General features: G+C 36.8%; 1 protein-coding gene across 3 annotated transcripts in view; it reads right to left on the reverse strand.

The window, feature by feature from the left end:
- Positions 1 to 15,844, reverse strand: part of SLC25A12 (solute carrier family 25 member 12) — a 105,529-nt gene that overhangs the window by 52,724 nt on the left and 36,961 nt on the right. For 2 of the 3 annotated variants that reach the window (XM_044242333.1, XM_044242334.1), the window contains one exon: positions 10,662 to 10,801. In XM_044242333.1, coding sequence (XP_044098268.1) covers positions 10,662 to 10,801 — 140 coding nt within the window. Of the gene's footprint in view, positions 1 to 10,661; positions 10,802 to 14,397; positions 14,502 to 15,844 lie in introns of all 3 variants that reach the window. The other variant, XM_044242335.1, reaches the window with a different exon arrangement.

Here is a 15,844-nt window from a genome sequence, read left to right on the forward strand (position 1 = left end):
ATTGAGTTGTATAAGTTCCTTGTATATCTTAGATATTAATCCCTTATCAGATATGTGATTTGCAAATATTTTCTCCCATTCCAGTGGTTGCCTTTTCATTTTGTCGATTGATTTCTTTACTGTGCAGCTTTTCACGTTGATGTTATCCTACTTGCTTGTTTTTGCTTTTTCTGCCTTTGCTTTCGGTGTCAAATTTTAAAAATCATTGCCAAGACTGAAGTCAAGGAAATTACCTACTATGTTTTCTTCTAAGAGTTTAAAGTTTCAGGTCTTATGCTCAAGTTTTTAATTCATTTTGACTTGTTTTTGGTGTATGGTATAATATAGGAGTTCAGTTTCATTCTTTTGCATGCGGACATTCAGTTTTTCCAACACTGTTTATTAAAAACACTACCTTTCCTCCATTGTGTATTCTTAACTCTTTTGTCAGAAATTGACCATATATGCATGGGTTCATTTCAGGACTATTTTGTTCCATTTATCTATGTGCTGGTCTTTGACAAAACCATACTGTTTTGAGTACTATATCCTCATACTATAGTTTAAATTCAGAAAGTGTGAGGTCTCCAGCTTTGTTCTTCTCAAAACTGCTTTGGCTCTGTGGGGTCTTTTGTGGTTCCATACAAATTTTATGACTGTTTCTCTAGTTCTGTTAAGAAGTACCATTGGAATTTGATAGTGACTGTGTTGAATCCACAGATCACTTTGGATAGTATGTACATTTTAACAATATTAATTCTTTGAATAAATGAACACAATTATTTTTCCATTTATTTGTGTCTTCAACTTCTTTCATCAGTGGCTTAGTTTTCAGTGACCAGATTTTTCACTTTCTTGGGTAAATTTATTGCTAAGTAGTTGATTCTTTTTGATGTTCTACAAATGGGATTCTCTTCATTTCTCTTTTTAATAGTTCACTGTTAATGTATAGAAATGCAACTGGTTTTGTATCTTGATTTTGCACCCTGATACTTCCCTGAAGCCATTTATCAGTGCTAACACTGTGTGTGTGTGTGTGTGTACTTTTTTTTAGGGTTTTCTATATATATCATGGCATCTGCAAAAAGGGACAATTTCATTTCTTCCCTTCTAATTTGGATGTCTTTTATTTCTTTTTCTAGACTAATTGCTCTGGCTAAAGCTTCCAGTACTTTTTAAAATAAAAGTTGTAAGAGTGGACTTCTTGTCTTTTTCCTGATCTTAAAAGCTCTTAGCTTCTCACTGCTGAGCATGATGTGAGTTATGAGCTTGTCGTGTATATGCTTTATTATGTTGAGGGATGTTCCATCTATAGCTAATTTGCTAAGCATTTTTATCATGAAAGGATATTGAATTTTGTCAAATGTGTATCTGTATCTATAGAGATGATCATATGATTTTATTCTTTATCTTGTTAATATGGTATACCACATGTAATGATTTACATATGATGAATTCTCCTAGCATTCCAGCAAACTTTATCATGGTGTATGCTTCTTTTTATGTACTATTAAATTCAGTTTACTGGGCACCTGGGTGGCCCAGTTAAGTGTCTGCCTTAGGCTCAGGACACGATCCCAGGGCCCTGGGATCAAGTCTTGCACCAGGCTCCCTGCTCAGCAGAGAGCCTGCTTCTCCTTCTCCCTCTGCCTGCTACTCTGCCTACTTGTGCTCTGTCAAGTAAATAAATAATTTTTTAAAATCTTTAAAATTCCGTTTACTAATATTGTGTTGAGGCTATCTGTATCTATCTTCATCAGGAATACTGACCTGTAGTTTTCTTTTCTTGCAGAGTCCTTGTCTGGCTTTGGTATCAGGGTTAACACTGGTCTTGTAAAATGAATTTGGAAGAAGTTTACCCTCCTCGTCTACTTTTTGGAAGAGTCTGAGAAAGATTGGTATTACCTCTTCTTTAGATGTTTGGTAGTATTCACCAGGAAAGCCATCTGATCTTATAGTTGTCTTTTTGGGAGGTTTTTTTGTTTTGTTTTGGTTGTTGTTGTTTGGTTTTTGTTTTAGTTTTTTTTTTTTTTTTTTTTATTTGACAGACAGAGATCACATGTAGACAAAGACAGAGGAAGAAGTAGGCTCCCTGCTGAGCAGAGAGCCGGACAGGATGCGGGGGCTCCATCCCAGGAGCTTGGGGTCATGCAGAGGCTTTAACCCACTGAGCCACCCAGGCGCCCCTTTTGGGAGGTTTTTAAATTACTGACTCAACCTTCTTGCTAGTAATTGGTCTGTTTAGATTTTTTATTTCTTCATGATTCAGAATTGGTAGGATATATGTTTTTAGGAATTTATCCATGTCTTCTAGGTTATCTCATTTGTTGACATAGAAATATTCAAAGTAGTTTCTTATGATCCTTGGTATTTCTCTTATCATTTATGTCTCTTTCATTTCTTTTTTTCCTCAATCTAAACATCTGTCAATTTTGTTTATCTTAAAAATATACAGTTCTCAGTTTTATTGATCTTTTCTATTGTGTCTCTAGTTCTTATATTTCCTTTTTTTTTGCCTTGACTTTTGTTATTTTCTTCCTTCTGCCAACTTTGGCCTTAGTTTATTCTTCTTCTAGCTCCTTGAGATGTAAAGGGAGATTCTTAATTTTTTCTCTATGTTGGTGTTTATTACTATAAACTTCCCTCTTAGAATTGCTTTTGCTGCTTCTCATACATTTTGGTATGTTGTGTTTTCATTTTCATTTGTCTCATGACACTTTTTGATTTTCCTTTTGATTCATTCTATGATTATCAATTATTCAGGAATGTGTTGTATAATCTCCACATATTTGTGAATTCTGTCCTCTTCTACTTTCTTCATTCCCCCTACTCACTCCATTTCTTCCTAGCACCTCCAACCATATCACTCAAATGAAACAGGAATTTTAGGTCTTTATTCCAACCTTAAAATACTCTTGGAAGTATCCCCCACAGAAAGAGTATTCCTAAGCAGCATCAGAAATAGACACAGGTCCACTCCATGTCTGATATGTTTTGCCTTCCTTACTTCTCCTTTTTCCTCCTTCTTTATGTTTTTGTCAAGTCTTTGTCTTCTCCATCTATATGTCTTTGTCTCTCAGAAATATCCAGTGGCAACCATGGACACAATGAAGCCTTATTAATGACACTCGGTACTAGAGAAAATGTGGACCTTTATATTAAAGACAAAGCAGAATCCTCATTGCAAGAGTAAGGATGGAAGGATAGATTTTCTGTTTTCTATTAGGTTAACAAATGAAGGACTCCTAAGTATCTTTTAAAAATACATAGGAAAAGTATCACAGATGAAACTGTAGAGGGTATCAGATTGGCTTCCAAATGGTCCAGGAGGAAGCACTGTGGAGACTATAGACAAAATAAGACTGGCCAACAGTTAATAACTGCTAAAGCTGGTTGATGGGTACATGGAAATTCATTACATTGTTCTATTTTTAAATATACTTAAAGTCTTTCAAAATAAAAAGGTTAAAAAATTAACATTAAGGACTTCAAATGAGAAACAAAACAAAAGGGGAAAAAAGAAGGTTCCTATCTAAAGCTCTCCAGTTTAGGTAGTATAAGTAATATATCAGGGTAGAATTAGATATTCCTTAATAAATGTGAGGGAACCAATGACAAGAACAAACCATCTTTAGAGAAACCTTAAAAAACACGAGTTGGAAGAACATTTCCTTCTTAATTTTATTTTTTTTTCTTTCAAGATTTTATTTAAATTCAAATTTGTATAGTGTAGTCTTAGTTTCAGGGATCATTTCCTTTTTTAAATAATCATGTCTCAAATAAATAATATTTTCTACTTTTCCGGTTTGCACAGTTTACAGTGTCAGTCGGATAGGCACTAAATGTGCAAGTGTTAGAAACAAGCACTGGGTTCTACAAACAACCACACCTACAGGATATCGTGTTCAAACTGTGATCATGCACCTAAAGAAAAACAATATCCTAGGCTTATAAAAGATAAAATACCTAAAATACTCTAAAATGACGCCTCAATCTTAAAAGATAAAGATACTCTAATAAATAAAAAATAAAACAAGTACGCTTTCAGATTTCAAGTGTGGATAGGGTAACTGAAGGAAAGGGTAAAAAAACGAAGTTACGCTCATGTTAAAATGTATTTCATCTAACTATGAGATGAAAACAGCTGAGCTTCAGAAACTGTGGCAGTGAATGAGAATGACTAGTAATGTAACTCTGGTGTCTTCTAAAACTCTACTCTTTGCTAAAATCACAGAAAAGGAACTAAAAACAGACACTCAAGGACAAAGAGAACAGAAAAGAAGATAGCAACTACATTTTTAAGATTAGAGAGCAGAAAGGCAAGTGACAGATAAGACTCAAGAAAACTGGACATGGAAAAAACCAAAAAGCAATTCAATGACTAAGACCCCTAATCCAAGACCCCCCAAAACTCTCAGGAATTGGCTACACTAGTACCCGCAGAAGTGACAGTGAAAGTGGAACTACAGATAGGAGGTTTAGAGGGAAGTCTGTTTAAAATGCAGTGAGTCACCTGCACTGCTTCACTGTAGCCAGGATTCTGCCCTTTCCCAAGCCTGGGAGGAAACTAGAGGTTCACTGCCTTGAGAATGTAACAGAGGGTCTTCAGACTAGGGGAGACCAGGTGCAGTTGAAAAGAGATAAGTCAATGAAAGTCCATCTCCAGGCGCCTGGGTGGCTCAGGGGGTTAAAGCCTCTGCCTTCAGCTCAGGTCATGATCCCAGGGTCCTGGGATCAAGCTCCGCATCTGGCTCTCCGCTCAGCAGGGAGCCTGCTTCTCTCTCTCTCTCTCTGCCTGCCTCTCTGCCTATTTGTGATCTCTGTCTGTCAAATAAATAAATAAATAAAATCTTAAAAAAAAAAAAAAAAAGAAAGTCCATCTCCATACTGAATGTTGAGACCTCCAGCCCTCCTCTCAAATTCAGCAACCAGAATGTCAGATTGAATATTCCAGGTGGCATGCTAAAGAAAAGACCTGAGCATACAGACATTAGAGGGATCCCAAAAGAACAGCCCAGCCAGCGAACTTTACAATAAGGTCAAGCGTTAATAAGTAGTACCATGAACTCAATAAGCCTTAATCTTAAATATGAGCAGAAGTCCAATGACAATCAGACATGAGTAAAGCCAAACAAAGAAACACAAACAAAGAAAAAGAAACTTGGAGAAAACAGACATTTCGCAGGGGAAGGAAGAAAACACCTGCCTTCAATATCTTTGGAGAAGGGAGAAGTATAGCACATCCATGAAAAAAGAATATGCTATTTTTTAAAAAGGAATATTCAGAAAGGAATATTCAGTTCTTTTTAACTGAAAATTTGAAATGTAACAAAAATTAGAACTTAATAAAATATTCAAAAGTAGAAGAGAAGAAAAAACTAAATCATACATTTAATATGCTTACCATATTAAAGGAAAGAAAGAAAATAAATAAGAAAAGTAATGAGAGGGCGCCTGGGTGGCTCAGTGGGTTAAGCCGCTGCCTTCGGCTCAGGTCATGATCTCAGGGTCCTGGGATCGAGGCCCGCATCGGGCTCTCTGCTCAGCGGGGAGCCTGCTTCCTCCTCTCTTTCTGCCTGCCTCTCTGCCTGCTTGTGATCTCGCTCTGTCAAATAAATAAATAAAATCTTTTAAAAAAAAAGATTTAAAAAAAAAAAAAAAGAAAAGTAATGAGAATATTTTCAAGGGGCGCTTGAGTGGCTCAGTGGGTTAAGCCTCTGCCTTGGGCTCAGGTCATGATCTCTGGGTCCTGGGATCGAGCCCCACATCGGGCTCTCTGCTTAGCAGGAAGCTTGCTTCCCCTCTCTCTCTGCCTGCCTCTCTGCATACGTGTGATCTCTCTCTCTCTGTCAAATAAATAAATAAAATCTTAAAAATATATATATATATTTTCAAGAATTGAGGGACAAAAGTTTTCTAATTCAAAGAGCCCACTGAATGCCCCACACCAAGGAGTATCATCATGAAATTTCAACATACTGAAGAAAAGGGGAAAAAAAAACCTTCCAGAGTGAATAAATGTTTCAAAACAGAATCAAGAATGAGAATGGCACTGGATTTTTCAGTGTCGAAACAGGAAGCAAGAAAATAAAAGAGAAATGTTTTCAAAATTAGGAGGAAAATAATTCCTAGTAGAATTCTATACCCAGTCAGGCACCTGGGTGGCTCAGTCAGTTAAGCATCTGATTAAGGCTCAGGTCATGATCCCAGAGTCCTGGGATCCAGCCCCACATTGGCTTCCTGCTCAGTGGGGAGTGCTTCTCCTTCCTGCCCCTCTTTCAATCCTTCTCTAATAACTAAATAAAATCTTAAAAAAAAAAAAAAAGAATTCTATACCCAATCATACTAAGTGTAAACAGTGCAGAGTTTTTCAGATATGGAAAGTCTCACAAAAAAATTATTTTACTTTCCTCAAGAAGCCCTTGCAGGAAGCATTCCACCAAAAAGAGGAAGTAAACCATAATAAAGGAAGAGATGGAATACAAAAAACAGGAGAGTCAACATAAAAGAAAAACAAATGGATTTCTCACGGTGAAGGTAGATAACAGACTGACAGACTGACAGCTACGCAAAAAGTACGAACACCAGCCTGCAACCATGAAGCAGGTCAGAAAGTTCCAAGGAAATGGTGCAGGGACTGTGGAAAACAGTCTGGAAATTCTTCAAAAAGTTAAAGATAATATTACGTGACAGCAATTTCATATCTAGGGATATACTCAAAAGATTTGGAAACAGGTATTCAAACAAATACATGTACTCCAATGTTCACAAGTGCCAAAAGGTGAGGTGAGAACAGCCCAAGTGTCCATCAACTAATGAATGGATAGACAAAATATTGTATATGTATACAATGGAATATTATTCAGCTGTAAAAAGAAGTAAGGTAGTAATACATGCTACAACATGGATAATCCCTGAAAACATTATGCAAAGTGAGAAAAGTTCAGACATAAAAAGTCATATTGTATAATTCCACCAGCAGTGGTCCTCCTTTATCCATGGGTCTTTATCTAAGACCCCTAAATGGATGCCTGTTACTGCACATAGAACCAAAAACTATATATACTGTTTTTTTCCCATACATACATACATACAATGAAGTTTAATTCCTAATTGGACATAGTAAGAGATTAACAGTAATCACTAAAATAATAATAAAACAGAATAATTATAACATTTCATTGCAATAAAAGCTATGTGAATGTGGTCTCTTTCTCTCTTGTCTCTTCAAATATCTTACGGTACTTTACTCACCCTTCTTCTTGTGATAACTTGAGGAGATAAAATGCCTAAGTGATAAGATGAAGTTAGGTGAATGGTGTCAGCATTGTGACATAGCATTAGGCTACTACTGAACTTCTGATGATACATCTGAAGGGGGATTATCTGCTTCTGGACTGCGGCTGACCGCAGGTACACTGAAACTGCAAAAAGCAAAACTGTAAATAATGGGGGGGGGGGCGCTACTGCATATGCACTATGCAGAGGAAGTAAATCCACAGAGGTGAAGGTAGTTTGGTGGCTGCCAGGAGCTGAGGAGAAACAGGAATGAGGACTGACTGCTTAATGAGTACAGAGGGGTTTTTCTGGTAATGAAAGGTTTGTTGCACAACACTGTGGATCGCACTAAATGCTACTAAATCATGCACTTTTACATGGTTAATTTGATGTTAAGTGAATTTTACCTGGATTTTTTAAAAAAGAAAAAGCTCCTAGAGAGCTCCAAAAAGACAAAATTGATAGAATGAATACCTAATGTTGTAAATATATTAAAATGAGATGTTAATAACTGAGGCAAAATTTAAGAATGAATTAGCATTAATACATAGAAAAATAAACAAATAAGAAGAACTAGAAATCCTAAGAAAAGTAATCATTTTAGTCATGCACAGTATTTATAAAATTATCATAATTAAAATATGATTAGTGATCTAAGCAGAATCATAACATAATTATATGGGTGATGGAGACAAAAAGTATCCAAGTCTGTGGGATAGAGAGAGGGGGTGAAAGAATCAGCTCCTAATCTTCCACAGTTCAAATTCAATGAAAAAATACCTAAAAGTGAACATTTTTAAAGTAGAGTACAAAACCACAGAAGACCCCATATAGCCATGCGATCTTGAGAAAGAATAATAAAGCTGGAGGTAAGACAGTCCCAGATTTCAAGATATACTACAAAGCTCTAGTAATCAAAACAGTGTGGTACTGGCTCAAAAATACACATAGATCAATGAAACGGAACAGAGAGCGTAGAAATGAACCCACAATTATACAGTCAATTAATGTACAATAAAACAGGAAAGAATATATAATGAGGAAAAGACAGTCTCTTCTATAAATGGTGCTAGGAAACTGGACAAAACTATGCAAAAGAATGACACTGGACCACTTCCTTACACGACACACAAAAATAAACTTAAAATGGATTAAAAACCTAAATATAAGACCTGAGACCATGGAACCCTTAGGAGAAAACATAGGCAGGAATCTCACTGACATTGGCCTTAGCAACATTTCTCTAAATGTCTCCTGAGGCAAGGGAAACAAAATCAAAAGTAAACTGTTGGGACTACACCAAAATAAAAAGCTTTTGCGACAACATGGATGGAACTAGAGCGTATCATGCTTAGCGAAATAAGTCAAGCGGAGAAAGACAACTATCATATGATCTCCCTGATATGAGGGAGTGGTGATGCAACATGGGGGCTTAAGTGGGTAGGAGAAGAATCCATGAAACAAGATGGGATAGGGAGGGAGACAAACCATAAGTGACTCTTAATCTCACGAAACAAACTGTGGGTTGCTGGGGGGAGGGGGGTTGGGAGAAGGGGGGAAGGTTATGGACATTGGGGAGGGTATGTGCTTTTGGGTAAATTGGAAGGGGAGATGAACCATGAGAGACTATGGACTCTGAAAAACAGTCTGAGGGGTTTGAAGTGGCGGGGGGGTGGGAGGTTGGGGTACCAGGTGGTGGGTATTATAGAGGGCACAGCTTGCATGGAGCACTGGGTGTGGTGAAAAAATAATGAATACTGTTTTTCTGAAAATAAATAAATTGGAAAAAAAAAAAAAACCAAAAAACATAAAAAAAAAACATAAAAAAAAAAAAAAAGCTTTTGCACAGCAAAGGAAACCATCAGCAAAAGAAAAAGACAATGTAGTTAATGGGAGAAAATATTTGCAGAAAAACAGGCAGGGGAGACGAACAGACATTTTTCCAAGACAACATCTAGATGGCCAACACAGTTCATTAAGCATCCAACTCTTGGTTTCAGGTTGTGATCTCAGGGTCATGGGATTGAGCCCTGTGTTGGGCTCTGCTCAGCTCAGAGTCTGCTTAAGACACTCTCACTTTCTTCCTCTGTCCCTCTATCCCACCACACTCTCTCTCTAAAATAAATAAATAACTCTTTAAAACACACACACACACACACACACAAAATGAGATATTACCTCACATCTATTAGAATGGCTAGTATTAGAAACATAAGAAATCACAAGTATTGTTGAGGATGTGGAGAAAGGGAACCCTCAGGCTCTGTTGGTGGGAATGCAAATTGGTGCAGCCACTGTACAAAAACAGCACGGAGCCTCCTGGCAATAATTAAAGACAGAAGCACCATACAATCCAATAATTCCACTACTTGGTATTTACCCAAAGAAAATGAAAACACTAATTTGAAAAGATATGTGAACCTCTATGTTTATTGCAACTTTATTTACAATAGCCAAGATACCTGGAAGCAACCCAAGTATCCCTTGATACATGAATAAGGAAGATGTGGTATATACATACAATGAAATATTACTTAGCCATGAAAAAAATGAGATCCTGCCATTTAAAGCAGTAGTGATAGACCTAGAGGGTATTATGCTAACTGAAATAAGTCAAAGACAAATATCATATGATTTTACTTATATGTGGAATCTAAAAAATAAAACAAATGAACAAAGCAGAAACAGACCCATAAATACAGAGAACTAGTGGTTGTCAAAAGGGAAGCATGTGGGGGATGGGCAAAATGGGTGAAGGAAAGAGGGGTGTACGGGTTTCCATTTATGGCATAAATAAGTCAGAGATGAAAGGCATTGCATAGGGAATATAATGCCCAGTACTACAGCAGCATTGTATGAGGACAGACAGTAGGTACACTTGTGGTGAGCACAGAATAGGCAATCACCATGTTGTACACCTGAAACTAATTTAACATTGTGTGTGAACTATACTTCAATTTAAAAAAAGAGATTTCAGGGGCACCTGGGTGGCTCAGTGGGTTAAGGCCTCTGCCTTCAGCTCAGGTCATGATCTCAGGGTCCTGGGATCAAGCCCCGCATCAGGCTCTCTCCTCAGCGGGGAGCCTGCTTCCTCCTCTCTCTCTGCCTGCCTCTTTGCCTACTTGTGATCTGTCTGCCAAATAAATAAATAAAATCTTTTAAAAAAAAAAAAGAGAGATTTTTAAAAAGTAGAAGTGCCAATGTGAGTTTATTATTTAAAGCTATGGAAGTAATCACCGAAAGAAATAATTGTAGGAGTTTTAAAAAGTTGCCTCTGGGAGTGGGAAATGAAAAATGGGCATGTAATGCCACAAGGAATTGCTATTTTTGGTAATAAAACTAAAAAGGAAGGAAGTGGAGGAGAAATGACATGTATTTATACCAGTTATGAAAACTAAGCTCACCTGGAGAAACTGTGTGAATTCTGTGTAGTTAAGATGCTTCTTCCGATTATGCCCAAAATGCAGTCGGATAAATTCACAGTCCCAGTTAAAAGGGATATGATGATGAATAATAGTTTGTCCAAATATTTCTTTGACATTTTCTTAAAAAGGAAAACAAAAATAAATAAATTATATCTGGAGTAAGTAGTTCAGTCCACTGCAATGTTCCTACAGAAAGAAATTAAGAGAAATTTCAAGTCAATATTATCTGCTTCTATTAAGATTAGCTGCAAAATCTTTTGTGCCCAGAAACCCATGCACAGGAACACAATTGATACAAAATATAATTTTACACTTAAGATTGTGTACCATTACATATAAGGCCATGAGATTCTTAATTTCTCCTGATTTTATTTTAATTAGGAAGTGATTTGTATCTTGCACTACAAATGGCTGCTACTTTGCATTCCAGTAAAAAATCAATAGTGTTTTCCCGATTCCTCAAGGAGTCGAATTAAGCCCTTTATCAGAAGCATGAATACCTAAATTACAGTATAATGCAATATTTGTCATACTAAGTATGGTTTGATTGAGGCTTGATTATTACATTCACACTAGCCTGAATGTCTATTGAAGATAGGTATAAGAAATACTACCAAAAGCATATCATTAGCTCAGCAGCAAGCACCTTATTAAAAGCTTCTGATATTGTCAAAAATATGGTCTTGACACAAAGCTTCAAAATCCCCATAAAAAGCATGATTATTAGTCCCAACTATTAAAAATATTTTAAGATAAGTGAAATTAGTGATTCACTTTTAAATAAAGAAGGACTAAACACAGTACACTAACTTTTAGATAGGAACCAGTCAAGCTGTGTAACATACAACCAAAACCCTCTGACAGCTTGTCTTCATGCACTAACAACGTCAGTCACTTTCTTACACAGTTCTACACTTACAATAAAAGTCAATTCACGAATGACTGGTACTTTAACAAGCATAGACTGGATAGCCTAATTTAGAAGCTCATGCCAAAAAAAAAAAAAAAAAGAAAGGAAAAAAGAATCATTAGCAAAGTTAAGAAAGCAGGAAGCCTGTTTTACTGATGTCTTAAGAACAAAAATTATTTTCAAGTTTATGCCAATTGTATTAGTGGAAGTGTTTTACCATCCATAGCTATCAATTTTACTAATTAGTGGGAGTTAAATGTTTTATAATCTCCAACTATGCTCTTTTCTCTAATTTCTGCAAATTCTTTGAATAAGATACCAATCTCACATTGTAAATGGTTTAATGGATTCCCTTTAGTTTTATATACCTTTTTTTCTTGATAAAAGCATTGCTATTGGGAGAATAAGAAGGTGGAAGAATCCAGAACTGGAAATCCTACCAGTCTGGACTCAATGTAACAGCTCTGAATAGGTCACAGCTATCAGGAAGTTGGAAGAAGGCATTGGATGTCACTGGGGAGATGGGATTCTCATCTTTCCTTTCAGATGGAATGTAACATTTATTTCTTGCCTAATTAGCAACACTGTGTCAGAGTTTACAAACCATGTTAAATTATTTTCACCTTCCATAAACCCATATTAAATATATGGGTTTTTGTTTCTAAAAACAAAAAAAATTAACTCAGTAGTAATTCATGGGATCCTGGATTTTAATCAATACAAAAGTTCACCCTTAAACCTACATGGAATTTCAACAGTTGTAAAAAAAATATGCTAAAATTTGTAAGATAGTTAAAATAATAAGGGTTACAAAAAGTATTTAGAGCTAAATATGGGAGATCAGTGAAGATTTTTTATGATCTTTAATTAACCAGCTGCTCTACTCCCAAATTAATCACATTGATTTCTTATATTTAAGGTCTGAGTGTTAAACTAAGGAAACATGAAAAAATTAATGGAAAGCAGAAAAGAATAACTTAAGTTATGGATGCCTGGGTGGCTCAGTTGGTTGAGCAACTGCTTTCGGCTCAGGTCATGATCCTAGAGTCCCAGGACTGAGTCCTGCATCTGGCTCCCTGCTCAGCAAGGACTCTTCTCCCTCTGAACCTCTTCCCACTCATGCTCTCTCTTTCATTCTCTCTCAAATAAATAAATAAAATCTTTTTTAAAAGAGAATAACTTAATATATATATTTATTTTAAATATTAAGTGTATGAAAGGGAATAAGTTACTTTATGATAACCTTTATTTTAAAGGTCACAAGTCCTAAAACTCAACTATAAGAGTTGATAAGAAATGCACATAATACTAGAGAAGTTTTATATAATGGTGGAAAAAAACTGAATTCCCTTTATATGATCAGAAAATATTAGAATATTAGTGTGAAACTAATCAAATACAAAGATTCAAAAGCTTTCAAACTACAAAAATTTACTTAATTATGAAACTGTTTTCTACAATCACAAAATGGATACTTACGAACCAAAGTTACAATGTCTGACTTACACTCAAAAAAAGTTCCATAATAAAAACTTTAACTAAAGTCCTGTTTTGTAAACTTCCTAACAACTTCTAAATAAGCTATTGGAATATCTTTGAAACAATTAAAATGGTAGCTTAAATTACTCATAGTAATCTCCCCAAATACTGAAGTGTCCTTTTCCATGAGTACTTGTTTCAACATTTCCTACTTCTCACACTTTGTATGTGGTTTTATTATGACCACTAATATGTGCTGTATTTTATTAACCACCCCCTCCCGACACTTTTAATTATTTTAACTATGTCACAGGCTACAACTATAGTTACTAGGAATAACAAAATTTCCAACCCACTTTGGCACCTCTTGATGTGTCCCACTTCCCTTCTGTTATTATTTTGACTACCAGCTGCCTAAGGCTAATTCAGGAAGCTTACAAAAATAATTAGTACAACTATTGTTTTAAGGTCCAATTCATAATCACCACTTTACCAGGATGCGCTTATCAAAAAAAAAAAAAAAAAAAGTTATACAAAAGCTCCAGAACTGGAGAGTTTCTACTTGTGTGAGGCAATAGCTCAAAGAGATGATGTTTTTATCTTACCCAATTTTATCAAGTTCTGCGTGACATGAAAGAGAACCCCAATAATCTCAAATATTCCCAGGGCAACTAACTGAAACTGCACAGAAAGTTTTCCCCCCAGAGAGAATCCCGTCTTTCCAGTGGCAAACAAGGGTCTTTGGCTCTAGGCAGCACTCCTTGGAGTGCTATTTCAGTGGCCATAGCTCCGGCCTGGATGAAAGAGCTATGACAGTCACATCTTAGGCAGCAAGATCATGATCTAGTGTTTTATACTAGCCCGGTTTTGCTATGGGATATAGCTATGGGATATAGGAATCCATTCGTTTTCTGACATATAGAAAACAATAGACCACTTTTTCACTTCCTGCAGAGCATGGGCTTATGAAAGAGATGGTTTATAATTCCTCTGAAAATGGAATTGGGGCCAGACACAAAAGTCGCCTGTCATTATGTTCTCTTTGCTCAAAAGAAAGGAGGGCAGGTAATGGTGACAACTGTGATTAAGTAAAAATGTTCACAGACGTATAACATTAGTCAGTTTAGCTGTATCAGTCACTTATGATGATAGGACTAGATGAAACACACATTGAAGCATATATATCATGTAAATATGTCTTAATAGAGGTTTTAATTTCCCCAGCAGCCCACACCATGTCTCCCCATCTCATCCACCCTCATCCCTCCCCTGGTCCTTAAGGGGCTTCCTACTGGTCTTGTTCACCTTTCTGCAGTACAAAATTACCTCTGACCGGGGCTGGCACTCTTCTCCAAGACTGCCACCATGCCTGTTCCATGAATGAGCCTGGAAGGAGCTGCTGTACCAACGGTGTGGCCAGAGAACTCCTCCTGTAGGTATACAAGCCATCAGCCCTGTGACACAGCCCACCTACCATCAGCCCAACGACATCCTGATTCCAAGGATTCCAGCCCAGCAGGAGCCACTGCTTCCAACTTAATAGGCTCGAGACCAAACATTTTTATTGTCAGGGGGGGAAAAAAAGTCCTCAATAGCTGAGTTTCACCTGCACAGTTCTTAAAGTGAAGTCAGAGAGGCTTTTAGAAGGACTCCCACCAAAACAATGAATTCCTTGTGTATAACTGAACAAAAACAATAGACTTGTGGAAGTAAAGAGTTTTTCAGTGAAGGAAAACTTGGGGAGAAAGAAGAGGAACAACTAAGAGACCAAAAAAGAAAACAAAGGAAAACAAACAACAACAACAAAAAGTTCAACAACAGGAACTTAGCAGAGAAAGTCCCAACCAATATAGCATGTAGACTCAGTCCCACACTGCTATGCTCTACTTCCAGGTAGGGCATTATTTTCCTAGGCAACATCCTCTGTTTTTCCAAGCAAGAAAGTATTTCTATTAACTCTTTACCTACCTCCAGAAGGGACTACCAGACAATCAGTCAGTAGAGTAGTCTTCCTGCCAAATACGTGTGAAGGTCCATTTCTCAGGAAGGATAAGTTTATGTTTAAAGAGCTTCTATTACTAAAGAAACTAGATGCTTCAAGAGTCTATCACTGGGACGCCTGGGTGGCTCAGTTGGTTGAGCAGCTGCCTTCGGCTCAGGTCATGATCCCAGCGTCCTGGGATCGAGTCCAACATCGGGCTCCTTGCTCGGCAGGGAGCCTGCTCCTCCCTCTGACTCTGCCTGCCATTCTGTCTGCCTGTGCTCGCTCTCTCTCCCTCTCTCTCTCTCTGATGAATAAATAAAATCTTTAAAAAAAAAAAAAAAAGAGTCTATCACCAAATGGCATATCCTTTTTTTTTTTTGTCTCTAATTCTAAGCTACTCTAGTGGCCTTGAGTATTAATATTACCATCTCTGCAGTATCTGAAAGAAATCTCAAAATTCTTCCTGATTTAATCTGAACATCCAAATGCAGCTCTAATTCTTACCAGATTAAAGTAGGTATTTGTTACTATTAGATTTTCATATTACTCCAAGTCTACAGCTTTGTTTCCAGTGAGAGAAGGTACATCTTTCATATCTAGATTTCCACCTCCTGAACCTTTAGTAATAGCCGTGGTAATGCCTAAACCAAACCCAATCTGTTTTTCCCTTCATGGAAAAAGAGGCACAAATGGAACACATATTTATTTCTTGTATCTAATGACAACGAAACACAGTATAAAATCAAAAGGAATCCCTGCTTTTTGAGGGTTTTACAGTAGGAAGATGAA

Source organism: Neovison vison, chromosome 3 (genome assembly GCF_020171115.1).
Source record: "Neovison vison isolate M4711 chromosome 3, ASM_NN_V1, whole genome shotgun sequence".
In the NCBI taxonomy this organism is placed as follows: Eukaryota; Metazoa; Chordata; class Mammalia; order Carnivora; family Mustelidae; genus Neogale; species Neogale vison.